This window comes from Perna viridis, chromosome 4, assembly GCF_037379345.1.
Source record: "Perna viridis isolate PV_CMFRI_1.1 ecotype Kerala chromosome 4, ASM3737934v1, whole genome shotgun sequence".
NCBI lineage: Eukaryota > Metazoa > Mollusca > Bivalvia > Mytilida > Mytilidae > Perna > Perna viridis.
The window spans coordinates 39,735,010-39,762,936 of record NC_142448.1 but is presented as its reverse complement, the minus strand read 5'-3'; the positions used below and the strand labels follow the sequence as shown (position 1 = coordinate 39,762,936).

The window sequence follows — 27,927 nt, the reverse complement described above, 5'->3', positions numbered from 1 at the left end:
AAATATTTCAAACATATCTCTTACGGTTGCAAAGACAAAGTATATTTGGTACTATTCTAAGTATAATGTGCTCAGCTCAAGTGAAATTATTATTCGTTAAGGTATAATCTATGATTGCCTTTTTGTATCTACCTTTTTATGTCTTGTAGCTATAGAATCACCACATTTAATGTCGTATTTTTGATAAAAGTCATTTGTATTGTGTCAATACGACATTCGATAAGACGATTTTCTATGCCTTTACTTAACATGCAAGGTACAGACAAAAGAATCAGATTTCACGACTTGATATATTTAATTAACATTTGTAACGCGGTTATATTTGGAGGCATCGATAAAACTGACATGATATAGGCTTTAAGTGGAAATTATCTCTTCTCGTGATATAAACGTTTTTCTTCAATCACAAATGCATAAAACTGAATACGAAGTCAATATTTAACGAATTCTTATGAGACTAGTTCTTACGGTGATAACTTAATTGAATGTCCAGCGTGGGGTTTTAAGTTGACTGTTTGTTTGAAAATAAGTGATGAATGCTGCCATTTATTGGTCCAACAAATACTGAACTCAGACAAATTGAGACTGTTTGTATGCTCTGCAGACCAATAGTTTTTAATTTAACCTTTGGGTTTCTCATTACGAAAAACTGCAAACCTCATATTGATGCAATTTGTATACTACGCTGTTTGTGAAACGGATTTCGTGTGTGCTAATAAAAGTTGAATGTTTGCAGTGTGGTCTATTCAACCATTAAAAAACCGTTAAGTCATTTACGTATCTTTTAAAAGTTGAAAATATGAAATGAGGCATTTTTTAAAAATAAGATATTTTAGAAAAATATAAATACATAGTTATAAATATCAAAATTGATAAAACATGTGAATAATGCCATTTATCCTTGTTAAACAATGTGGGTTTTGGTCCTATTTTAAATCTTAATCTATTCTTTTTCGTAAATAACATAAAAAATGTTTTATTTTTCAATTATTAATGTTATATTTGAAACCTGCATTTGCTGGATATGATAATTATGAAACCCATTGATTCAACAGTTGTTCCGACTTGCTGTATTTGCTTGCGCAAAAGACAAAGAAAGGAATAATTTCTTTTAAGAAGTCTTCAATAAATCTGTTTTCGAATAATTCATTAAAACAATTTAGATAAAAAGAATAATTAGCCTTGTTATGTTTGTTATCATATGAAAGTTATTTCTACTCTCAAACATGTTCAAACAAGTCATTGTACATGCTTTCAAAGTATTAGCTAATTCAATAAGTAAACGCTATAAATGCCACTTCACAAGCATGTTCAATTACTTGAACATTTCAAAGGTTTCACTTTACATCATGCATTTTTGTCACGTATTAGTTGTGTTATGCAACTTGTATTAAGATATTTCACATTCATGCCACAGTTTATATTCTTTTTTCTTGTAACATTTCCTTAATATATCTGTTTTTGAGACTCTATACTGATGGAGTATTTACTAGTTTGAATGTTATAAAACTTCAAAATTTGAATCTCCACATCTTGACATATATAACCCTCACACCTGCACCCTCAGACAATTTTACGGAAACGCCTTCGAGGAAGATTGATTGAGAAGTATCAATTAGCACAGATGAACTTTTCTTGTGATTCTAAAAATTAGATTTAATAACAAAAAATATATATATAAGGTAATATGTTTGAATAGTAATTCTTTCAAAAAAATATCCATAAACTGTTCGGGAAAAAAATCTGTCTCTTTTCAAATCACGATGTCATAAATTTTACACAGAATATCACTTTTTTTATGACTTTATTTCTTTCTAAAAATAATTTCAATTTATCGGTTTGATATATAGATGGAAAAGAATTGATGCGAGAGGAAAGCAAATGTTATCATTTGAAACGTAATGAAATGAAAATTCTCATATCCGGTTTCCTTGTGTGATTTGACCTCGTTCTCATCTTTTTTGTAAGTACGAAATTAGAAAACATGTATTGAAACAAATTAGGCGTCATTAATAAAAGTTCGTCCAAAGACCCTTTTCTATATTACATAAGTGCATTTCCATCGTGGTGTTTATTTTAGTAGCTACAACACCTTAATGGAATAAACTCCTCATTCTATAGAAAAAAATGGGAAATGACGAATGGGATTTAGGGCAATCGGACTTTTGGGATTTGTTAAATGGTAAACCAAACTAATTAATCAAATATTTATTATAAAGACAGTTCTATTTTATTGATAATTGCATTGTATGAAATAAAATAAATTAATGTATTCAATTCGTAATATGTATAACCCGTTTTGATTATGTATAGCGCGATGATCGTAGATTTGGGCAGTAGGGGTCCAGAATTGATTAATTTGGATCGGAAATGCATGAAGCAATGAGATTCAGTAATGAGCGATGTAGAATAGGTGATATGAAGTTTACCTCATAGAAGAGCTGAAAAAGATCGATGCTATAAAGGTATTTCGATATTTATTTTTGCTCATTTCAGATTTTATAAACCGAACATGATATATGCTACTCATGTATGAACCAGATGAATTAAAATGGCATAAACAAATATTTGATACATATGATGATGTCTCGTCTATCTTATGTTTAACCTCTGCAAATCGGCCTTGAACCTGAACCAAAACAAATATATTATGCTTGAATTGAAGTTTTCTTCCATCATTAATATACCAAACTCCAGAGCATTTTACCGTTACTGTTATTTAGTTTAGTGTTTGGATTTACATCTCTTTCGTGAATCCGAACTTAGATCGTAGAATTTAAAGCCATATTGTAATGCAAAGCTGTATAAATCCCGGTTCTTATTAGACTGTAATAGCAAACGAACGCATTTTGCAGGTCATTTGTTTGATTTAACGATAATTCTTTCGTCCCATTAGTTCCAAAGTTTGATATGCTTAAAATCATCAAGTTGGAAATTACATAAATTGGACTTATCTCATTCTATTTTGCTGATGGTGCAAAAAATTTAGGCATTCAAAATTAACCTTTAGAAATTATTCAGTGGTACGCGCTTCGATTTATTGACGGTTATTTTGCTTCCAGCAAATTTTTGATTTCAGGTTAGTGGTTTTAATTTACAATCTTCCCTTAAATAGATGAATTTTGGTCATAAACATTTTTTTTTAGAAATCTGAAGTCTAAAAAATTGTGTGTGAAGCGCACGATTTGTTATGTACATGAACATGTGTATTATGAAGTTTTAATATTACTGTTACTATAAACAGTGAACATGTACTTTCGTTATTTCGACGTATTTACTGAAACTGTAGTTTTAATCTGTCGTTTATATTCTTACTTTACTGATATTTGAACAAGATATAAATGCTATTTTTTTTCCTACTTGATATTGTGTTACCCTATAAAATGTTTTTTATTGACTACAAATGAACTCAGATCATTAAAACTGATCTAATTATCTAACAGACGATCGTGACGTCTGTCTCGTGAATAACATTGTCATAAACCGGAAATAAATCAAATGTCAAGTGAACCATGAAAAACAATTCAATTATTCAATGATACCTAATTTGTGGTTATTATGACATGTCTGATATGGCATCAGAATGAACGTATCGTTACTTAAGCATTGATAATTCTGTTGTGTTTTGAATATTTAATTTCCTCAAAATGTACATTGATATTGTTTTCCATCTTCTTTTTGGGATAATGGATATCGGCTTCTAAGTATATTACACAATCTAGCTCGAATAACAGCTGTGATCCGATTAGGAACCAAATTAGGTTATAAAATGGTTGAGAAAATAGTATTAATTTCCGTTACTTTATTATCTTATTGCTTCAGGATGATTACACATAGTGGTCACTGAGCTGATGAATAAAAAATCAAAACAAATTTTTTCTTCTTTTCATTTCTAGCCGTGGGTTTCTTTTCTTTCTTTTGTTATGGACCTATCCTTGAAAAAATAAACTTGTTATTAACTGACCATATTGTCTATAGCATGTTCACACAATTGTTATTTTTGTATTATGATAATACAACGCGAAAAAGAGTAAAAAAGATTTCTTAATACTTACATGCATTTGATGTACATGTCGGTATAGCACATGGATAATAAAATAGATTAACACTCAATTATACATACCTGTATACAGGTATTCTTTGGGTTTAATTTCCGCTTTCCCCTTTCCATATGTCCAACTCGTAATTACTTAAAATGAATTATATTCAATAAATGTCACAGTTTTATTTAACCTATGTTTTTATTTCTAGTAATATTTTACCTTTAAACATATATTTGCTTATTGACAAGTGGTGCTTTATGTATTCTGTTTAATCATTTCAAGCGCCCATGACCAATTCCTCTTGGCCCCATACTTTAATACATCGAATATGATAGTAAAATTCAGGAAAAAAAGTGTTGTCCATACCTTGATTGAATTTCCATTACTTGATGAAATGCCTTAGGATTAGCAAGATCTAAACTTTCTACCATTTTATAGGTATTTGATAGAAAACTTAAATATACTTGTCAACTGTTCAGTGGAATATTTCAAAGGATTATCATTTAATCGAGGGCAGACTATGTATTCAACTCCACCTGCAAGATTTGCGCACAATTCTTTGTTCCTAGCAGATTTGGGTACAAATGAATAAACATAAAACATAAACATTTTTCACCTGGTTCATCCTCCCAGTTTTTCATGGAGTCCAAGTTGCTCATTTACTTTTGTTACTTTATATGTATTATTTTAGTTAATATTTGTTCTTTATTGTCTTTGCTGTTTGCTTTCTATGTCTGGTCTTTGTTCCTGGATTACATTCTTTTGATTTCAGCTAGAATCTTGGTTTCCTTGATTACTCTTTCAACTGAACATAAAATGTAGAATTGAAATGTCCATGGAAACTTGTTTGCTTGAAAATCATATTTAATTTTGTCACAGGTTCCATACGTTTTGAAGCTGATATGGATAGACTGAATAATATGTCACATAGGTTTTGGGTTCGTTTTAGATAGGTTTTCTGTATTCATTTATTTATTTATTTATTTATTTATGTTTTCCATAGTGTATATCAAACTAATCAAAGAATGCATATCCTCAATTATCTTAAAGAAGTTATTTTAGATGAAAACTATTGTTGTCCATCACTGAAAATAGATAGAGACCGAGACAAGACAAGACAAGACAAGACAAGAGATAAAACATCAATTCTTACAGGAGATATTTTTGTATAAATGGTAATAAAGGTCTCGATTTGACCCGATAAATGTCCTATTGAACAGTAGACTTTGTGGAATGTCCCTTTTATCTTGAACTTAACGTTGTTTTTCACTTTCTTTCGTTTTAGAATGTTAATGATGAGTATATAGAATGAGCAAAGGAAAGAATGGCCGAAAAAGGATTTACGGAACATTTTCCCAGCCAAATGGGAGTCCATCAAATCAACTTTGCTGTAAATTTTACATATAATGATGGTGGATATCTTCAGGACCAGTGCCCATCTAATGCATCCGATTGCTGGGATGCTTTTCGTGTTCAGTATGTGTCCAACGGAATTTTACTGCCAATACTGTCAATATTTGGAATTTTAGGTAATGCCTTGACAATGGTTGTGCTATGGAGACGTGAAATGCATTCGTCTACCATTCTTTTCATGAGAGGCCTAGTCCTTACTGATACCGGAATCATAATTGGCGCATGCGTAGCAATCACGCCATTTTCAATAGCACTATATCATCCCGAGCTCAAGTATTTTATTGATGTTATTTATCCAAACATTTATACGCCTATTTACTTCCTAGTTATGACAATACAACAGTGTAATGTTTGGATTACCGTGTCGACATCTGTTGAGCGTTATATTTCAATCTGTCATCCGTTTCGTGCGCCTAAAATTATTTCAAAGACGAAAACAAAAATATCACTACTTGTTATAACTATTGTCTCAATTATTTACAACATTCCTCGGTGTCTTGCATTCAAAGTAAAGCATCCCTGTCCCGGTGTGCAGCAGGATTGCTATCTTCTCGTCAAAACGGAGTTTGGACAAAGTGGGTTTTACGAATTTTATTTATTATATCTATATGCGTTTGTGATATATGTGATACCTTTGAGTACATTACTAGTGCTTAATTTACTTATTATAAATGAACTGATGCGAATGCGCAGGCGTCGAGCTGGTCTTAATATCCAAGAGGACAACGAGGCTAACCTTAGCCTAGTTTTGGTCTTAATTGTTGTCGTATTTATTCTTTGTCAGACCCCAGGATTACTGGCGCAATTTGATAGTCTGTTTGACAAATATTCAATCATTAAGTGGTTGGCTATAAGTAACTTTCTATTCGTAATGAATTCATCCGTGAACTTTCTTATCTACACCGCCGTTGGAAGGAAATTTCGAAAAATCCTGAAGAAGTTTTTCTTCCGAGTGATACGTGGAGCCTCTTTTTCAGAAATCTCTAGGGCGTCTACCTCAAGACGAGGTACTGTTGGTGGATATGAACTTAATAATGCCAGTACAAATTATACTGGTGTGTCTGAAGAAACACAAATAGAAAATTTAGAAAAAATGAGGTTGAATGGTTGACCTGAGTTTTAGACCAGAAAATTACCAAACTTTCTTATCAGTTGTCGAAGCTTCATTGGACTCTATTAAAGTTTAAGTAGTTGAAAAAAGTTAATTTTAAAATTCTGCTTTTTTTTTGTCGCATTGTATTTAATTTTTACTTTTTTCAAATTATATTGCGTAAAAAAATTATACTCAGATTCTGTCTATTTATGAACACTACATACGATGAAAATTAGGATCTTTCCTTGTTGTTGCTGTAATTATATTCGATTTCTGTATAAGGATACAAGTTCTTTCAAATAGCTTTACAACTTTCCATGATTATTTCACTTGCAAACCAAAGGATGACTCAAAAGATGATCCCTTCTGAACCAATGGCGTTTTGACAATTGATTTTTTTATGATACATTAATGACTTATCTAGTTCATGAATACACATTACTATTTATTATACACTTGTCTTTCAAGATCACATTTTCATTTGAAATAAATGACAAAACAATGATTTATGTGTTAATCATACGCATGTCGATAAACAAACGTGGTTGAGTTAAACATATAATGACACTAGGGCTAGTATACCAGTCCTTATTTGGACATTTCGTGTTACTATTGTTATTTTCTTTTTTTTCGTTTATTCAAATATGTGATAATAATATGTTCCTCCTAGAATCAGTCTACCTTGCCTATCTAGTTTGAAAATAATTTACAAGAAAATATCCAGGGCGTCTACCTCAAGACGAGGCACTGTTGGTGGATATGAACTCACAAATACCAGTACAAATCATACTGGTGTGTCTGAAGAAACACAAAAAGAAAATTTAGAAAAAATGAGGTTGAATGGTTGACCTGAGTATTAGACCAGAAAAGTACCAAATTTTCTTTTCATTTGTCGGAGCTCCATAGGAATTCTTTGAAAGTTTAAGTCGTCAAAAAAACGATGAAGCTTTTTTTTTCTGTTTTCTGGTTTTTTATACATTTTAAATCTGATTGAATTGAACAAATGTCAATTTTTCAATATCGAAAGTGAATTTTATGAACTACATAGATGAAAGTTTCACCGGATTATTTTCAGGCTGTTTGACTTTCAGTACTAATTTCATTGCTTGTTTGTTTGTTTTGGTTTAACGCCCAGCAGCAATATTTCAGCTATATTCAGGCAATGAACATGAAGTGGATAAAATAAACATGAAATGATGATGAAATGAAAAATGGAATGGGACACAAGGACAACGGGGTCATTTGATTGCCACTGGAAATAGGGAGAGATGGGTAGGGTCGGGCAATTTAGCCTCCTGTGGCGGAGCACTATAGTTCCTACTCCGGGAGAATACTACAGAAGGGTTTTTTTAACGTGCGAGGAACGTGGCATCTTTCCCAATATGGTGCACCACTATGGTTTGCGGTCAGGTTTTACGTATTATAGCCTGACGACCCCAGCATGTAACACACCAGGGGTACCCCATTCCACCACCTGGGGCACAAAACCCAGTTGCTCTGTGGGCAGAGCGGCCTAGCCCGGCTAGGTTTCTGAGCACTATTTAGTCGCCTTTTACGACAAGTTTAGCGCTGCTGCAGGCCTATTCTTTTGACACCCGGACCTGCACGGGGCACTAAGTACAATGAAAACCTGTAAATCTGTCTTAAACAGACTCCTTTTAAAGTCTCTTAAATTTAAATTTATTTTTAAACTTGGAAGATCGAACACCTTTGTGAACCGAACCAATTTAAAGACAAGAGTAATCAAGGAAATCAAGAATGTAATGGAAAACTTACAATCACAACAAAGAACATAAAGTAACTAAAATAATACATACAAAGTAACAGAAGTAAATGAGCAACTCGGACTTCACTTTAAACTGGGAGCATGGACCAGGTGCACCGGTAGGGTAAGCATTGTCTGTTTTTTTCTAAAAAAAACACCCGCCGAGTCAAGTCCGGAGTAGGCGAAAGAGGAAAGGAAAACTATGAAACGCTGTCAAAATGGGGTTTGGTGTGGACAGGTTTCACTGTATCAAAACAAATTACTACTAGTAGTTAGACGAAAAGTTTGGAGAATAAATTGGATACATTTGTCGTTAAACCGATATACTTCCCTGCGGATTAATGTGAGACTATGTCTAGCATTTTCACTGGTGTTACTTTAGGGAAAATTTTGTGAAATTTACATATGTTCTTTGAGACAATATTAAAGCTAAGACCAAAAACAAGGTCTAGAACAGCATTTGAATATAGAACCTCCTTTTACTGGTTCAGCTGCGTTCACAAAAACTGAAAGTTGACAGAATGAATATGGTACGAGACGAAACAGGAAAAGGATCTATGGTTTAACTGGGACGAACTGCTTTTGGAAATTGAAATGAATTACAGTGGCAAAGCAAAAAAAAACTTAGCACTGTAAAAAAGACCAATCAGATGAACATAGTGCGAAGTCGACTTGATATTCAGATATGACAGTGAAGTTTAAATTCTAGACCTAAATGGACTTAAAACTGTTACGAAAAAAAACTCTTTCTTATTAAATGAAGTTTTTTTAATTCATGTATTCATTCAATTTAATGCAGAGGCTTGGTCTTAAAACAAAAGTAATATATTTTAAAGGTTTTGTAATCGCCCACTTCATCCTTTAATCTTGTAAATGGTCTTCAGACAAGAAATCTTGTTTTCGTTAGGCTACAATTTACCTCAGAAAATATATAAATTGACAATCAGATGAGTAGCAGACACTTTTTACAATATTAATCCTATTTGCACCATATTTACTTGATATAATTTTTGCTCTAGTGGGAGTTTATTACGCAATGTCTTTCTGTTTATGAATTAATACCACGATTTTTTACAGATTTATACTTCTTCAATGTCATATATTATAGAAATTTACAGTTCAGGCGGAAAGTATAGCAAAAGTATTTCAGTTCAGTAAGGGCGAAAAGAATGAACAATCAATGATTGCGTCAATTTGTGAACATGTCATTTTTGTGCATCATTTCCAAACACTTGAGTATCAATAATGCAAGTAAACGATCCTATGTATTTTTCAATTTTCAAAAGTAGAACTGTGTATGAAATAAGCTTGAAATTATGATACATTTCTACTTGTAAAAAGATGTACAGTAAAGCATTAGTGTTCACGGTATACTAATTTTCGCTATTTTCGCCATGAACAATAAAGCGCGAAAAAAATCCCACGAATTTGACTTTTAACACTACATGACGCTCATTATTTTTTGAAATTACAAAAAATGATATCCATGAATATGTCGCCTTTACAGAAACCGCAAAAATTTGCAACCATGAAATTATTACGTTTACAGTACACTTTTCAGGAACAATATTCGAAGAAATGGAAACAACAAAGTTAACAAGAGAAGCAATCATTGTGTACAATATAGGCAACAGGGAAAAAACAATTCATTCAACACAAAACACTGAAAATGTATACACATAAACTGAATACAATAAAACCCACTAAAATTGGGTACGAATTCAGGAGCTCCTAGATTAGCAGACCCTCCCTGCTCCCGGCTACGCTTCGAACTGAGCTTGGCGGGAAGACATCAGTCATGCTTCTCGGTGAAGGTCAAGTTCGGTACAAGAGTGTGGATATCTATGACAGATGGATGTCATATTGGAAACGTGCACTCCATATTGGGCACTTAGGTCATGACACGTTCTATACTATGGAAGAGGACAAAATTATGTTGGTAGAAACTTAAGGCTTCAAATTGAAATTAGTGGGCTTAATTCAAAATGAATTTCCAAAAATCAAATATATGTTTACATCCTAGATTAGCAGATCCTCCCTGCTCCCTCCCACGCTTCGAACAGCTTCTGTCCGAATGGTTGTCATCATGAACTCTTGGATCGTTACGGTGAATCCATCTGCGTCATGAAAACTGATTTGTTCAACGTGTCATAGTTTCCCTTTCCTCTTTCGTCTACCCGGTAATTGACTTTTTATCAGCAACGCGGCAGGTGGTTTTAGAAAAGCAGAGGGCGCTTACCTTACCGGTGCACCTGCTCCATGCTCCCAGTTTTTAGTGGAGTCCGAGTTGCTTATTGCTTTTGTTACTTTGTATGTATGATTTTAGTTACTTTATGTTCTTTGTTGTGTATGTCTTTTTTCCATGTCTGGTCTTTGTCCCTGGATTACATTCTTTTGAATACCGCTATAACCTTGGTTCTCTTGATTATTCTTTCATCCAAATATTGTTACAAAAAAACCCAAACGTCGATAATGGGACAATTCAGATACATCAAAATCCAAGTAAATACTGTGAAAGTACTTCAATTCGTGGATACCAATTTTCGAGGATTAGGGAAGAAACACAAGTTTTTGAGGTTTTCACGTCAATGAAAATCACCATTTTGTTTGGAAACAAATTTCGTGGTTTGGTCTACCCACGAAAACCACGAAAATTGGTACCCCACGAACAATAGTACTTTCACAGTAGCCTGAACGTGATGAAGCAAAGGCAATCTGCATACACAATATATCAAACTGAATAAATGAGAAAATAAGGAATACAGACTAAAAAGCACTAGCAAAATGAACTCCCACAAAAACCGGGAGTGACTCAGATATGATCGCAGCATATATAGCTTTTTCTAAAGTCAATAAGGTAATTTTTTTGCAAAACTAGTAGCATGGATCAGATGCACCGGTTGGGTAAGCGTCCTCTGATATAAACGATTAAAAATAGTAATATCAAACCATACAATGTAAAAACTGAACTACACGCATTAAACTCCCATTTGCTTATACATCTTTCATATGTCAGTCAGTTACAAATATCAGAATTTCAGGTGAAACTATGATTAGCTTACATACAATTAACTTCATGAAACCAAACTATTTAACTCATTAATAATTCAAGAATGCATTTGTTTTTTTAAACAAACTGAAAAATGTATGGATAAAAGAAATAGCCTTGAGATGGATTTACTTACGTGTAAGTGGACAAACAAACTATTCGAAATCGGGTACGTGCTGCAAATCGAAGTCTAGATATCCTGTTTTGTGTGTGGCCCTATCCAGTTGTAGTGAAATACTACGCTTAAAATTGAATCGACTTCATTTGTGTTGGGATGAAGTTTTAATGTGAGAAATCACGATAGCTTTGAAGGCAGGTCTGTCATTGTTTGGGAGGGCATTACTGTCAACCGCACAATTCAGCTTTACTTCAATATGTTTTTTATTAATGGTAATCTTAAATTTACAGCACCACTACATTAACGAAATTTTTAATTTTTCTGCATCAAATTGGACCTCAAGCAATCTTTCAGGGCGATAATGCAAACACCACTTCGAGGCCACACTGTGAATGACTTCTTGTGGTTAACAATATTACTAGGCCTGCTTGTTCACCCGATCAAGCATGTATAGGAGATATTTAGTCGTACAATGTACATCCTTTCATACCAAACCTTACACTCTTCAGGGTAAGTGCAAGAAGGTAATTATTCGTCGTTGTGTTGCATTTAGTGGTGTTTCTAGAAAAGCAGAGGGCGGCTACCCTATCTTTGCATCTAATCCACGCTTAAAATCTTTTGTCCCTTGATTACTCTTTCAAAGTTTTGCCACGATTTCTATTTCTTATTTGCAATGATTTTCTTAATATTTCTTTAAAAGAGAAGGAATTCCCTAACTCTGTAGGTATTGGTACTTCGTTTATGCTACATCGACACATTATGTGGTATTTTCCATTACATCTAGAAAATTTAGAAAAGGTTACAGTTCTTATGTAATTAGTACCTTGTAGCAGTGTATGAGGATCCACTACAGAACTGCCAATATTGAGACGTTTTCGCTAAAAAAATATTCACCAAACTGTTCAGTAGGTACTATAGGCAACTGGCTATAAAGCTGTCCCTTACATCATTATCAATATAAATTTTTATTCAAACAAACCTATTCTATGATGTTGGAGTTTTGAAGACCTCTGTAATCTTGTTCATGTCGTTTACTATAATGGTCCATTATTGCTTGAAAATGGTCCAATAAAATGTTATTCGCCTAAAAGGTAAAAGCCTCAATTTAAAAAAAAAACAAAATTTGACTTGTTTGCTGGGGACACGTGCCAGCTATCCTGGACTTCCCCCACCCCCAATCCACCCCTCCCGTTAATCTGACATTGCATTTGACTGTTTAACTGCGTTAAAGGGGTGATTTTAGTACCCTTTCGTGTTATCTTCGTGGTAGTCGGTAAGCATGTCTAACATATTCTTTTGCATAATAAGGTTTTGGGTAGAACAACAGACTTTTCTTCGCGAAAGTTTATATAAAGCATGCTCTTTGACACCCTATTTTTAATACAAAAAGGTATTTGTTAATTCCAAGTACACAAATCGTTTTAGAAAAAAAATATGTCTGACAAAACGTATTGAATCAAAATAATGCATTGTTCTGATTGCAGTTTTATTATTATTATTATTCTAACATCTTAATAGAGTATGAAGTTCGCATAACGGTAATTAATACGAATTTAACCTTAGCAGCACAGAGAACTCAATTTCAGTCTGACAGATCGTTAACCAATAATACTGCGTAAGGTTCTTATATAGTTTCGTATCTTAACAAAAACGAAGTTTTTATCTGTTTATGGCTCACATCTTTGAGTTTCGGAACAGTTTTGTGATATAAAAAAAAGCCCTACCTGATGTAAAACTGTAAAAGACATGATTAATATATTTTTAATATCAGTAGTTTAAATATGCCTCATATTAGTTAAAAATTAAAACTTACTATTGGGCAAATATGTAACTTGGCAATTTATAAACTGAAGTTACAAAATAGTAACGGTTATTTGGAACTTTGGACATATTTTGGATCTTAAAAGATCTTGAAATTCAAATGAATCACAATTACTGTAGTCGTATTGGCATATTACTGAATGACTGAGTAGATCAAATGCATATAAGGTACACGAAGGTATCGAAGTTAAAACTCACCAGACGAAAAGGTTCTTGGGTCATATGGTGTGATTGAAAGCAGACAATCGTGAGTATGCTCTTGCTTTCAAATGATGAAGCAAAGACATTTCATGTAGTGATTGAATGCAGACAAGCGTTCTGAGTCATTGAACCGATTACGCCTATTGAAAAAGTTTGGACTATTACCGAATAAATTGAATATCATGGTCGTCATGCCCTCTTCTACATCAAACATTTCTAATTACACAGAATCAGATTGGAAGGATTACGTAATGGTGAATTCGGAGAAAAGGTTAAGTCCTACAATTATTTCATGGGCAAATAACACGTATGGAGCTGGATGATAAAAATTGCAGACTCTTTTATTGTCAATTTCATTGGAATATTTTTGTCCTAGACAACTTGATTGCTTGTTTTATCAATTTTATTGTAATGGTCATTGAACATTTTAACTGAGATCTAGCCGATGATGCTTTTTTCTACTTCAACTTTTTTTATCATATTTCGCTTGGTCTGTAGGTTACAATTATATTCTCATTTTCCTTGTTTACGCCGACATTAGACATATACATTTAAAGTTAAGGTGAAATAACATTAGACGACCAGGCAATGTCATCAGGTCTATTCTGAATCAGCAATAAAGCTTTTTCGAAATATTGTCATTCTGAAATATAAATATTTATTTATAAGCAAATGCTTACTTTAAAAACCTTTTTCCTTATTGTGTTTTGTCTCGTAGTGCGATATCTTTTTTTCAAATTTTGATTATAAGTACATGTTTGTGCAATCATAGAAAATCATTTTTACCCGATGAAAATTTAAGTATATCCAACTCTTACACAGGCAAATGTGCCACACAAGAGAATCATAACGTTTGCACAATATGATTATCATATAAATCGAGCACCATATGATAATCATATGTTTTGGTATACATATGATTATAGCATGGTTATCATATGATAATCATATGTTTTTCACAAAGATGAAGGGTTAATTATGGAAAACTTATGTTTATAAGTGTGGAACGGCGGATACTTAAAATACCATTTTATCTAGTATATTTTCAACATCAAATCCTCCAAATCCAGATTTTTTTTGTGCATTGATGCCCATCTTAAATATATTCCTTCTGGTCATGTCGTTACAGGAGCTTTAACTATCATCGAAAACGAATCTCTGCGTAATATCCTTTCTAAAGGTCCCAAGTACCGTGAACCACGCTCCATAAATTGGAATTATTACTTTGAAGTTCTTATGGATGCCGTCGAGGACTATGCAAGAAAATGGATATAACGAGAACAAGAAGACATCGATTCTCTGTCAGAGTGGTTAAAGAGTGGTTAAAGGCTGTCAGGTCTTTTATTTTGAAACGAATGAAAGTTTTAAGTAGGTCGATGAGTGCCAAGGCTACATCGGTTTTCAAAGACCCCGATGTAGCAAAAACATTGTCTACTATACATGACAAGTATGTTGTCGCAACAGCAGAAAAGCACAAAACATTGTTTTTGTCTGCAAAACGTTTTACATCCATTGTTTGTTATCAGAGGTAGACGTAGAAAATAATAGCATTGATAAGACCTATACTGCTACCACACTCTCCAAAAAAGAGATTGTGGAAAACCATAAATCTGTGCTGTCCTCTTTTGCTCACTCTACCAAGGACGATGATTGTGATTTACCGTCTATGTACTGGATTCCTAAACTCCACAAGAATCCATACAAACAACGTTTCATAGCTGGATCTGCAAAATGTACCATCAAACCTCTTTCAGAACTTTTAACTTCTATACTCACAACTGTCAAAGAGGGTCTGCAGTCCAACCACAACACTTGTTACTCCCGTAGTGGTATTAATTCAATGTGGATCCTGAAAAATTCGAAAGATCTTTTGGAGACAATCATTTCAAGACTATTATCTGAATATTATAGCATGAAAACTTATGATTTCTCAACACTGTATACTTCTATTCCACATACTCAGTTAAAATCCCGACTTAAAAACATTAAACATCGTCGTTTTTCCGAAAAGATGGTACACATAGATAGAATATAGTTCTGGTAGAGATTCCTCATACTTTGTAAGAAGTAATTCAAAATCATCTTCCAAATATACAGAGGAAGATGTTTACAAAATGCTGGAATTTTTAATCGACAACATATTTGCCCAGTGTGGTGGTCGTGTTTTTCAACAAACGGTCGGCATTCCAATGGGAACAAATTGAGTTCCTTTACTTGCTGACCTATTCCTTCACACTTATGAGGCTGACTTTAAGGCTGATCTGATCCGAAAGAAAGAATATCGTTTGGCTAGATCCTTTAGTCTCAGTTTCCGCTATATAGATGACGTATTATCTTTAAACAATCCTAATTTCGGGGATTTGATACATTGCATCTACCCCAAAGAACTTGAGATAAAGGATACTACAGCCACTGTGAAGTCAGCCTCATATCTTGACCTACACGTAGAAATGGTAAAGGAAAACTATTGACCAAACTTTACGACAAACGTGATGACTTTTCATTCAAAATTGTCAACTTTCCTTTCATCTGTAGCAACATCCTTTCAGCACCTGCTTATGGGTTGTACATATCACAACTCATACGATATGCCAGAGCTTGCCAGAACTACGCAGACGTTTTGTATCGCATTAGAACTCTTAACAAATAGGCTTCTGGAACAGGGTTATGTTGCTACAAGATTGAAGTCATAACTACAGAAATTTTATGGTCTTCATCATGAACTCGTGGATCGTTATGGCATATCCATCTGCACCATGAAAACTGATTTATTCAACGGATCATAGTTTTCCTTTGCTCGTTTGTCTACCCCGGCTCCCAGTTTTTAATGGAGTCCGAGTTGCTCATTTGCTTTTGTTACTTTGTATGTATGATTTTAGTTACTTTATGTTCTTTGTTGTGTATGTCTGTTTTCCATGTCTGGTCTTTGTCCCTGGATTGCATTCTTTTAATTACCGCTATAACCTTGGTTCCCTTGATTACTCTTGCATAGATATTTAAATGTTGAAACTTATAGTGTAAACTTAAAGCAGTAAGTGATGGTAAACCTTCCATTCAACAGAGCCTTTGGTAATATAAAATGGGACAAAAAGGATGGAACATTGTGCAGGGGAATCTACAATAAAAAAATGTTAAACCGACATTCGAACTCGACATATGAATGTGGTATGAGAATGCATCATGGGAATGTAGAATGAAAATGTGGCATGAGAATGCGGCATGGAAATGGAACATGGGGTATGGTGAATAGGAGCATGGAGAATGGGGGAGAGGGAAGTTACGGAGATGGAGAATGAGAGGAGTGGATAGTTTCGGAGAAAGGCGACTGGGAGGACTGGGAAGTTTACCCTATAGAAAAGATATAGTTGTCGATAGTCTTCATTAAACCAGAAAAAAATATTTCGACAATTGAAATATCATTATTTAACAGTTTAAAAAAATTACAGAAACCTTAAGATTTCAATTGATACGAATTCGTGTTGACGGTATCACTTTTCTTGCACGAAATATTATAGTTGAATTTATAGAACTCAAAAATGTAAGGCATTTACACAGTACTCATCAACCTTACCTGTCAATTAAAAAGCAATTAAAACTAATTTGACGACCATCCTATTTACTGCATGGTTGTCAGTTACAATGCATTATAAAATCACATGATTTATTGTGTTATCACTTGATCGACTCCGGCTGTGGTATCTGATTCAGGCAATGCCACCCTTACTCTTTTCCTGATTGATTTATTTCTATTTTGCAACGTGAACAAACAAGGGTGTGATCAATGTCCGGTATCAAAAGTACGAAACAATTAATTTGTTTCTTCCCATATTTTCTCTATTCAGCCACGGTAACGTCTGTTCTATTTGTCACATTAATGACATAACTTAACAAAGTGAACAGTTTTCTCATTCGTATTTTAGTATCGAACTAGAGTTGTCCATTATCATATATCTAAAGTCTTTGAATGTAGGTGGACAATAAACAACTACTTCAATGACAGGATATTGAGTTCATATACTTTTCGGCTTCGGTTTCCCAAACGTGATCTTTTCACTTTGATGGAAGAGCTACCGCTTTAGAGTTTGAATGATTGAGTGAACCTCAAGTTTGGCTACAATTTTAATGTTAGTACCGGGTTCAATGACCTGTTGTCGAATCCTTTGGTGATAGATTGACTTTATGTTGTTCATCTCATAATGAACCAAGAAAAGAAGATACATTCTCGTATAAAAATTAAAGAAAGTTTCCGGAAATTTGCAAATGAAGCTGCAAGCATGCTCCAAGAGATTTTAGGTTTTTATTGAATAAATTATAATAATAAGTTTCTAATGTAATATTCAAATTGCTGTGGAAGGCGTTATTTATTTTTTTTTTTTTTTTTGTAGTTATAGCAGTTAAAATATTAACATTTCATAGTGTTAAAATCAATTTTAAGGATATCTTTTCCACACCCAACTGTCAAACACATAAGTAGTGAAAATTAGTACACCTCGGAAATGAATGCAATTGCAGTATTCAAAATTTGTTTATTCTTTAGCATTCAAATTATGACCTTTTATCTATGTGACAAAAATGAGTCTGAGGAACAAAAAAAAGTGAAACTGTTTATCTGTAAGAAAAACACTGCAGTTTTAGTTTTATCGTTTAAAAAAATGTTGCTTATTCGAATTTTCATATGGATGGAGCGTCAGCGACGTCATATAAATGTAGAATGTAAGACCAGAACTATGAATGTTTAAAAATATTCTTAAGGAAAATTTGTCGACACGGAAGTAGACGATTGCGCAAATGCGGAGTCGCTGTTTTGTCCTTTAATTTCATCGATGGATACGATATTATATTAATTTATTTATTTAATAATAATTTAGAAATTATTGGCTGTGAAGAAATGTATTAAGCTTTCCCTGAAGAAAGTCTCACACATATACACATTTTCCTCACCTAATTAGGCTTCGAATTAGACTTTTACACACTTAGAAATAAAGACAACAAAAGACCAGAAAAGACAAGATGTCAAAATAGAGGAAAATGCACGTTTCTTTCTTTCTTATCTATGCCGTTTTTTCCAATTATACCAAAATGTACTTCTTCCTATATTGATCTATATGGAATTTTCGTCAAAGTTCATTTTAGAAATTGTTAAATGGGTTTTTGTGTACTTGGGAAAATCATTGATCTATATCTAGGGACATTTTCATCCATTTTTTCTGTTACATCGTTGGTATATTTCGAAATTCTTCAAATTGGTCTTTGATATTAGACAAACATTTTTGATTGAGACGTAATTTATTACAATAGCTCTATAATTGATAAATAACTAAGTATAAATCTAACAATATAAGCATTTATGTCACATTGTATTTGTCAAACTATCTCTTGTAAAGACATTATGACATGTTTGTCATGTGCAATCATTAATAAAACTTAGTTAAAGGGGGCAATGAACGCGAACCATTTGCCCTTATCATGAAAATGGAATATAAACATGAGTGAACTTGTTTTATACCAAGCCATACACGAAAATGTGAAAGGCGTATTTTAATAGTTTCCCGTTATTCCACGCATTCATACGAAACACCGGAATTGGTCGGACTTAAAAGAAGCACAGAAACGTATCAATCTTTAACAATGGGATTTATAAATAAAAAAAATGAAAAACCTGGCCAAATCAACATCAGACTTGGGTGTAAAAAACAAGATTTGACATACAACAGATAATTTAAAGCCCTGTATCGTAGAGTGGTTAGTTTTGAAGGCCAAATAATGAATATGCTTGCTAGTTTCAATCTCTATTAAGGAGATAGACCTAGGGTAAGGGACATAACTCTTCAAATCAGTGATATGATTGTATCATATTCAATTTCACCGAAGCCTTTCAAGCTTTCATTTGGAGCAGAATAAAATGAATCCATGTTACTTTAATGCTTACATGAGATTCTTGAAAATGCTGAATACAAACGTTCCAATGATTTGTAAGATTTGTGTCCCTCATCCTAGGTCTACCTCCTTAAATTCAGGAAAAATGTTTAAAATTACGTCATAGATACATGAACGTAAACGTCACAATAGAAATGCCGCTAATATAAATGTTTATGTAATTTGAAAGGCTGAACACCCTGCTATATGGGTATGACTTTAGTACAAAGCATGATTTATAATTAATGATTCTCGAACTTCGAAAGAATTTTTTTTTCGTTGAATACCGTTTTCCACAATTTTCATGGTTCGAAGGTACGAATTAAAAATCTCATCGAGAAGTTCTACATTTAATTTGATCAACCTGTTGCACGCTTATCAAACCAACGAATTTAAAAATGTGCTTTACCAACGACCACAAAGAAGTGTACTGCCCCGTCCTATCAACTACATCAACAGTATCTTCTTAGCCGGATAGCTTTTGAGTAATTGAATGGTCAAAATCTGAAATTGTTACAGTTGACGCCCATTTCATTCTTTTTTTATATTTTTCTTCAGCCACATCAATTCCTGGTGTTTTAGTTTCTTGTTTGCTTTATATTTAATGTCAAAAACGAAAACACAACAAAAAAAGAAAACCTCCCAAAGAAAACGCCATGGATAATCAAATTTTAACATATCCCGGTAATAAAAGTGCAACACAGTATGAAGACAAAAATATATCCAAAAAAGATTAAAAATTGAAAAAAAAAGTCGCCTTTTTAACTGGCCTGGATGTCAATAAACTTAGAACAGAGGTACCTTGCGTGCAGCCTTGTATAGTTCCTTAGTAAACTCTCTAACGTATCATATTCTGCAAATTGTCCCGTATACCTCTTTTCACTTCTTATACTTCTTTATACTTAATCTTTTCTTATCAATTGGTGGCCCCGTGCAGGTCCGGGTGTTAAAAGAATAGGCCTGCAGCAGCGCTAAGCTTGTCGTAAAAGGCGACTAAATAGTGCTCAGAAACCTAGCCGGGGGCTAGGCGCTCTGCCCACAGAGCAACTGGGATGTTTGCCCCAGGTGGTGGAATGGGGTACCCCTGGCGTGTTACATGCTGGGGTTGTCAGGCTATAATACGGAAAACCTGACCGCAAACCATAGTGGAGCACCGTGTTGGGAAAGATGCCACGTTCCTCGCACGTTAAAGAACCCTGCTGTGGTATTCGATAGGAGTAGGAACCTTTGCGCTCCGCCACAGGAGGCTAAATTGCCCGACCTTACCCATCCCCCCTTTTTCCAGTGGCAATCAAAATTTGTCGACCCTATTATCCTTGTGTCCCATCCTTTTTTTCATTTCATGTTCATTTAATCATCCATTTCATGTTCATCGTCTGAATATAGCTGAAATATTGCTGCTCGGACGTTAAACCCCAACAAACAAACAAACAAACAGTCAATTGGCGCATATTGCCTGGTTTGTAAAATATATCTCGTCGCCTGAGCTTCATAGAACGTTAACCTTTAATTGAAGTATCACTTGTTTTCATTTGCACTTTCCTAATATGTGCAAGCTTTTAAGACAGGAATCAACCAGTCAATTAATATTGCAGCTGCACCAGAAGATATAAAATAAATTGTCAAGTACTCTTATTCAAACTTTAATTCGTTTGTTGTTACTTCCGCTATTATGATTCAATTAGGAATTCAAAATCAAATGAGAGTTAATGCATTTTAGCTGATGCTGTATCTTTATGACTCTTCTATGCTGAATTTAGTGCATAAAGGGCATTTTAACTTTAGAATAAATGTCGTGTAAAATTTTGTTGATCAAATGAGCTAATCAAAATCTTTGGATCAATTATGTGGAAGTATAATAGTGCAATCTGCAGTGACGAGATGCACTGGTTAATTATGTCTCTTATATCCTTCTAACCTCAGTTGAGTTGCTCATCTCATGATGTTTGTAAACTTCTAGAACGTTATCATCCTCTACCGCCCAGCATTTCGATTTCAACCACTAATTTCTATCAGGTTTTATTATTTGATATGCATGTATTGTTAATAAAATGTTAAAAACACGCGTACTATCCAAGAAAACAAATTTTGTAACGGGTGCTGCAAATGGTAATGCTATTCTTTCCTGAAATTATAGAACTACATTGTATGCCATTTACATATTACATTTCCTGTTGTTTACATTTATACAGACCTAGCTTCAAAATGTTTATATAATATGTTCGGTTGCCTGGACATCAGTTGGTGTTTATAACTAATTGAAAAAAAAGGTGCAGTAAACACAAGACACATGAAGAATATGAGAGGAAGAAAACAATACATAAAGAGACAACAAAATGTAGTAAATTGTATAAATAAACATACTGTGATTAGCCGTATACATCATCTGTGAATGCGATTTTCCAAAAGTAAGGGATCATTAGCAATCATCAAAATAAACGCCTTTAAAAGTTGGAATTGTTAAGAACATGGGTCGTTCTTCTCTTTATCAAAAATACATGCATTTTTTGTTTTAGTTTATTTGTTCTTCGCTCGCATCAGGAATGACGTGACAGTGAAGACAACACTTACAACATATCGTACAATTTTATGCGTTTATGAAGGGAAAAACTTTTCTTAAGCAGTACATCGGCTATTTTCTTCTACAGAAAAAGACTTTGTAAAGTGTTGTAGGTTTAAGGTGTGTCGTTTAAAGATATGTAATAAAATAAGACTTTTTTATTCAAGGAACTATATAATATTGCGTTACCCGTGGGCGCTTTGATATTGTTGAAAATCGATTTCTCTTTCTCATTTATAGAACAGATGTAAAACCCTGCGGTCGATCTAAAAGTGTATAAAAGTACGCAATCGTCGTTGCGTTAGGCACGACACGGCTTAGACAGTCTCCGCTTTATAACCCGGCATGGCTATGGGCAGTTCCCAGGTCTTGACCCTGACACAACGGCGATTTGGCAGCCATCCATTACAGTTCCATCCATTTTATGTATTTCAATTTTTTTTAATTGACTTATTTGGTGTGCAAATTAATCGCTAGGAGGGCAAAGTTCAGTACATTTATTATATCAAGAGGATGATCTAACGTTTTTGGTTTTCGTGCAATGTATTCACATGTTGTATACCCTTCTAACTTTCCGTTCTAGGTGTCAAGATTTCTAGCTTTTCTTTCTTGACCAGTATTTCGCGTCATGTGTATACACCTTTATAAATTTCTTGAAAGTCGAGTCTGAAGTACAGTATATTTCATAAAATGATTTTAAGTTATGTCGCTTTACAAAAATAGTGCATACAGTAGCTATCCAGTGGTTACATCTGAATAAATTAAAAACGAATATCAGGAAATGATGTTGGAACGTTCAATTACTTTTTGGGGGCATTTTATTTAGAAAACAATCAAATGACGTCAATGTTGAAGAACAGTTCGGAAAAAACTGTTTTGTGACGTTCTTTGTTCAACTGAAAAACATTAAGGCCTTTCCTTTGGCACGCAGAGGGAGGTATTACCAAAGAATAATGGCACTCAAAGGGTTAAGGATTTATTCAACATCGATTTTACCGTTGTTTATTATTGCATACAATTCGAACCCAGAAACTTTCAGCCTAATCTTTATGGTGTTTGTTCACAAAACGTCTCTCGTGATCGTATAGTGTTAGGATTGCGTTATGTTTAGCGTAGACAGTAAAGGATGTTTCGTAGACAACATTTAATGGAGAACCGCTAACTGACGTTTTTACATAGATACATAGTACAATGACGTTACTAGAAAGTGCTATAACGCTTAACAAGAGTCACACATTAAGAAAGTCCTCAATCCTCCACACAACAGCCAACCAGCATGCATTGCACCCAACTCGGATATATTATTCTGACTCAAGTCGTTACACAATCACTTACAAGCTGTATTCTTTGCAAAGAGGCTTTGAGTACCAATTTTAAAGATTTTGTTGGAGATCGAACCACCGATCCATCGCACTTGAGACGAGCATGGTAAAGTTATATCGAAACGAAATAATTATTTTCAATTTTATACTGTAAGCATTTCAATGTTGTCAATTTCTTAAGACTGAGAATAATTTAACTACTGAAAGTTTGACATTGTGTCAAATTAAATTGATTCGTTCGGCAGAGGGAATCTGCCGTTTTTGAAGAGTTATTTCTTTGTTATTTCTCTGTACTTAAAAGAACGTCTAAAGCAAAAACATGTCCTGTCAGATACACGAAAAAGTCGAAAAATCAATCATTGCGAATAAGGTAAGCTAATTCTACCGCTGTGATAAAAATTCAGTTTAGAGACTGAAAATTGTCTCATTACATGAAGTCAAGACAAATACTACCAGTTGAAACTGGTTTCCTTTAAATATGTTTTTACATTGAATAGTTTTTAAAATGTATTGTGAGATAAAAGTAAAAAAAAAAACAACAAAAAATTTTTTTTTATATCGTCAAACTGCAAGCTTTCATTTTAAAATCATTGTTTATTTATCAGTTAAAAAGTTCAAATACTGAATATATTGATAGCATGCTCGAATACACTCTCAGGCTGGCATTTCTTACTTTGCTCACAGCTTGATTCTAGATGTATCTATTTCGTAATGGCATCTACAGAAAGAAAAGGTGATAAAAGTATAAAGTGACATTTATTATAGCGTTTAACCTTATTGTGAAAAATAAGTAAATCAAGACAAAAAAAATGAAATGTCAACACACAGGACTATGCATATAAAGGACTTCGCTTTTGTCTTAAAGGATACCATAATGTGTGAATTAATTATATTTATCCCGAATGATCAAAACTTACTGAACCCTGATTAGGTAAAACAAAATTACTTTTTTTTATTATTATTATTCTGCGAAAAACCAGATATGACAGGCGTTATACTCTGCTCAATATAACGTTGGGCGAGAATCGTGCTTCTTATTTTTGATTGAGTCTTGGTGTAACATTTACAAGTTTCCTATCTTTTTTTTATTTTGGTTCTTCTTTTAGTTTATTTTTGATTGCTTTATTTGTTTGCTATATTGGCATTATATTTTTGTCTGAAATTATTGTTAAATCGCTGTTTCTTGACCAACAGCATTTGTTTTAGCCATTATTTTCCATAGCATTAACTTCATTTATATCTGATGGAAACTGGTAAAACTGTGACTTAAAGTTTTGAATATGATCATTAGTTTTTATTTCTAAGAACATTTTTATTTGAAATGATTGATATAAAATATACTCGTACTTTTACACTCACAATTCCTTTTTCATGAAACATCTTTTATATTTCTTATTCATCCTTACAACGACGTTATTTGTTTTAGGTAATCAAATAAATATTTAAAATTGATATGAAATGTTTCTTTGAAAATTGTATATTGATAAATATGTACTTTTGAAAAAAAAATTTTATCGAAGGATGATACACCTGACAATGTTTTGTATATTTTCATAAAGTACTTTAAAAAAAAACAATTTGAAGGTGAATTCGATGTGTCGTGAGTTTAAGTATATTGCAACAAAAGTTCTTCAAATTTCACTTTAAAATTGTGCGATGGATTGTTCGGTTTAAATATATTTATTCGAATAAACTTTTGAATTCGTCCAATTGATTTGTGAATTTGAACTAGCCTTTGTTTTTTTTCCACAAATTTCAAATACAAAGGTCACAGATCATACAAGACATTTGATAAGAAACAGATGACGTTTATATGTCTATATAGTCAATTTAAAACATGTTGATTACCTCATTTATACGTACAGACATATTCGACTTGAGTTAAGTATTTTAAGTAAAAGAAAAATAATTGATTTTCAAGACATTCGTTGTCATTTTTATTCCTTGTAAATGCTTCAGAAATGAGAAAAACTCATTTTTTTTTCAATGAGGTCAGTCGTCAACCAAAACTTCGGTGATTGCTGTCACTAACATTACAGATCAATCAAATTCAGCATCGATCAATTATTGGTCATAAATTGAAGATTCATCGATTGATAACACTGCCATAAATTTGAATAGAAATCCCTGTTCGAAATCTGGCTCACCTGCAATTAATTTGAAAATTCATTTAAGTGGACTTGAAGTATAGTATTAGACATCTTGAATATTCGTTTTACTATAAAAAAAAAAAAAAAAAAAAAAAAAAAAAAAAAAAAAAAAAAAAAAACAAAAGTGGTAACCGGACAATTATCAATTGAAATCGATAACCCTTTTTTTCTAAACAAAATCATTGATCAAATTATCTGAAAATTTTGACCAATACAAAATCGAGCTAATAAATCGATTGATCAATTTAAAATGTCAAGAATTTTTTTTCTCATTTTATACTACACACATCCAATGGTTACTCATGTCAATCGTTCTGAAATAAAGCTGCTGTGTTTGATTAATTCAGAATGATAAATTGTAATATCGGAGGACGAACGTCCTGTGTCAATTCAACTAAGTTCATTTGACCTGTAAATGCTTTATTACATCAAATGAATAATGATATTTAATTTAGAAACATTGTATGGTTTACCAAATTACAGGAAATCGAATTACGTCTTAAAGTGAATAATAAAAATATGTCTCTTTAGCCGATATTTTGAATTAATTTTCGGATTTCCTGTACAATCTTATCAATCAAATGATGTTATGCCATACCGCGTCTAATTGCAAAACAATAACTTATTAATTATGAGACATGTTATCAACAGTGTTTCCTTATTCTAGATTTTCCAAAACAATTCTTTACTTTCCATTATGACCAATGGCTTCCATCTTTTATATATTTGATTCCTTATTGGTATCTTACAATCTAAGTAATCTTGTGATAATTGTTTTGAACTGTGAAGAACGGAGAACGGGAAACAACTCTCTCTCTCTCTCTCTCTCTCTCTCTCTCTCTCTCTCTCTCTCTCTCTCTCTCTCTCTCTCTCTCTCTCTCTCGCGACCTGTATCTTGTTGGTGTTCTCTTATTCGAGATTACTGTAATAGTTTAAGATTAAGGAGCTTTCGGTAAATTATTTTTTTCTTAATTTTTACATGCATATAGCATTCTGAACTTTTGACATTTCAACGTAAACATACACATCATTCAGCATTCGAACGTTAATCAGAACCATTCAATTTATTATGCTGGTAATCGTTTGTGTTATATTTGAGACTCGTAAAATAAATCACTGCAGGTTGGGTTTACACGACTTAAGCTATTAATTAATGGTTATTAACATTAAAAGAACATAAAATGTATCAAGGATAAATGTATTAGGCTTATAATACGCATCTAATAATAAATGAGAAATAATAATCCCGAAAGTCTGGGGAAATAATCATGAAAACGTTAATCGCTGTTATAAGTTCTACTTTTCACAGTAATGGTCATTTAGTTTTAGAAATTCTTTTATTGCCAGAGTGTCGACGGTGCAGAAAATACATAAACACTTAATTTGAGATTAATGTTGCTGCATCATAAATGCACTTACTAAGTATATTTAATGGTACAAGAAACAAAAATTTACATAAACATCAAATTAAGTATATATGAAGTGTACCAACTGGCATAGGTAGTCAATGTGAATTTATTGCCTGAGAATTTTAAAGATATATATTGGATTCACTTTATTGTACAAGTAACGAGATTTTCACATAAGTATAGTTATATATATATATTTTTTTGAATGACTTCTTACCTTTGGTTGCCATTAAAACAGTTGTTTCTTCTTTAAATCATTCATCAGCGTTTTAAGGTGTTTGTGTATTTGCTTTAAATTGGTGTTTTAAAAGGGGAAATAGGGAGCGTAGGTTCATTCCACAGGTCTCAGTATCGTATTAATTTTCCCATAGACTTCTATAGTGAAGTGCATATTTTTAGGATTTTTAAAAAAATATGTAAATTGATTCAATAAAACTTTCACTTATGTAGCATTTCTAAGGACATGTGAAAAAATAATTTCCCGCAAAGAAAATAGGGTGAGTCCACGAAGATCGGACAGAAAAGTAGTCTTGAACTATAAATAGCCATTTTCCCTACTTTCACTTTTGTTTTGCACTCACCAAACCAACCTTTTCAGTGGAACATTTTTATGATATTATGTTAGATTTTCTTTTAAAAAAGTTCTTCATCTTACAGTGTGATATTTGCTCTATTTTTTAAGTCATTGTTCATATCTTTTGACAAAACATTAGTTTGTAGAGAGGCAAAAAGAAAATGCACTATATTTTTATAGCATCCATGTTTTGACGTACACCCGCTCAGGGATATGCAATACGGTACTGGTACCTACATGGATCGTCGGCCTTATTTAGATCAGTAGGTGTTGATTTATAAACAAGTCTAGCATTGATTTACATTTACTCGGGGCTCTCCTTTTGGATATTACCTACTCCCGGAACACTGGTGCTGGTTTGTATCTCGTCTATTTACTCATATCTAGTTTGATGTATATAAGAACCATCAGCGTATAGCAACACCAAATTTCTGAATTCAATTTATTACGAAAAAAAACCAATTATATAACCTTTTCCCAGAAGATAAACTAA

At 33.1% G+C, this 27,927-nt stretch overlaps 2 protein-coding genes across 9 annotated transcripts in view; one reads left to right on the top strand and one right to left on the bottom strand.

The window, feature by feature from the left end:
* The window catches only part of LOC148620041 (FMRFamide receptor-like), a 75,052-nt gene extending 67,998 nt beyond the window's left edge, over nucleotides 1–7,054 (top strand). For all 8 annotated transcript variants that reach the window (XM_088580618.1, XM_088580626.1, XM_088580624.1 and 5 more), the window contains exon 3: nucleotides 5,329–7,054. In XM_088580618.1, the coding sequence (XP_088436744.1) occupies nucleotides 5,368–6,567 (1,200 nt within the window). In that variant the 5' untranslated portion in view covers nucleotides 5,329–5,367 and the 3' untranslated portion in view covers nucleotides 6,568–7,054. The remainder of the gene's footprint in view (nucleotides 1–5,328) is intronic.
* Nucleotides 7,055–23,875: 16,821 nt separating this feature from the next.
* Nucleotides 23,876–27,927, bottom strand: part of LOC148620040 (uncharacterized) — a 29,623-nt gene continuing 25,571 nt past the window's right edge. The window contains exon 5 of the mRNA XM_088580617.1: nucleotides 23,876–24,019. The gene's annotated coding sequence lies outside the window, so the exon portion shown is untranslated. The remainder of the gene's footprint in view (nucleotides 24,020–27,927) is intronic.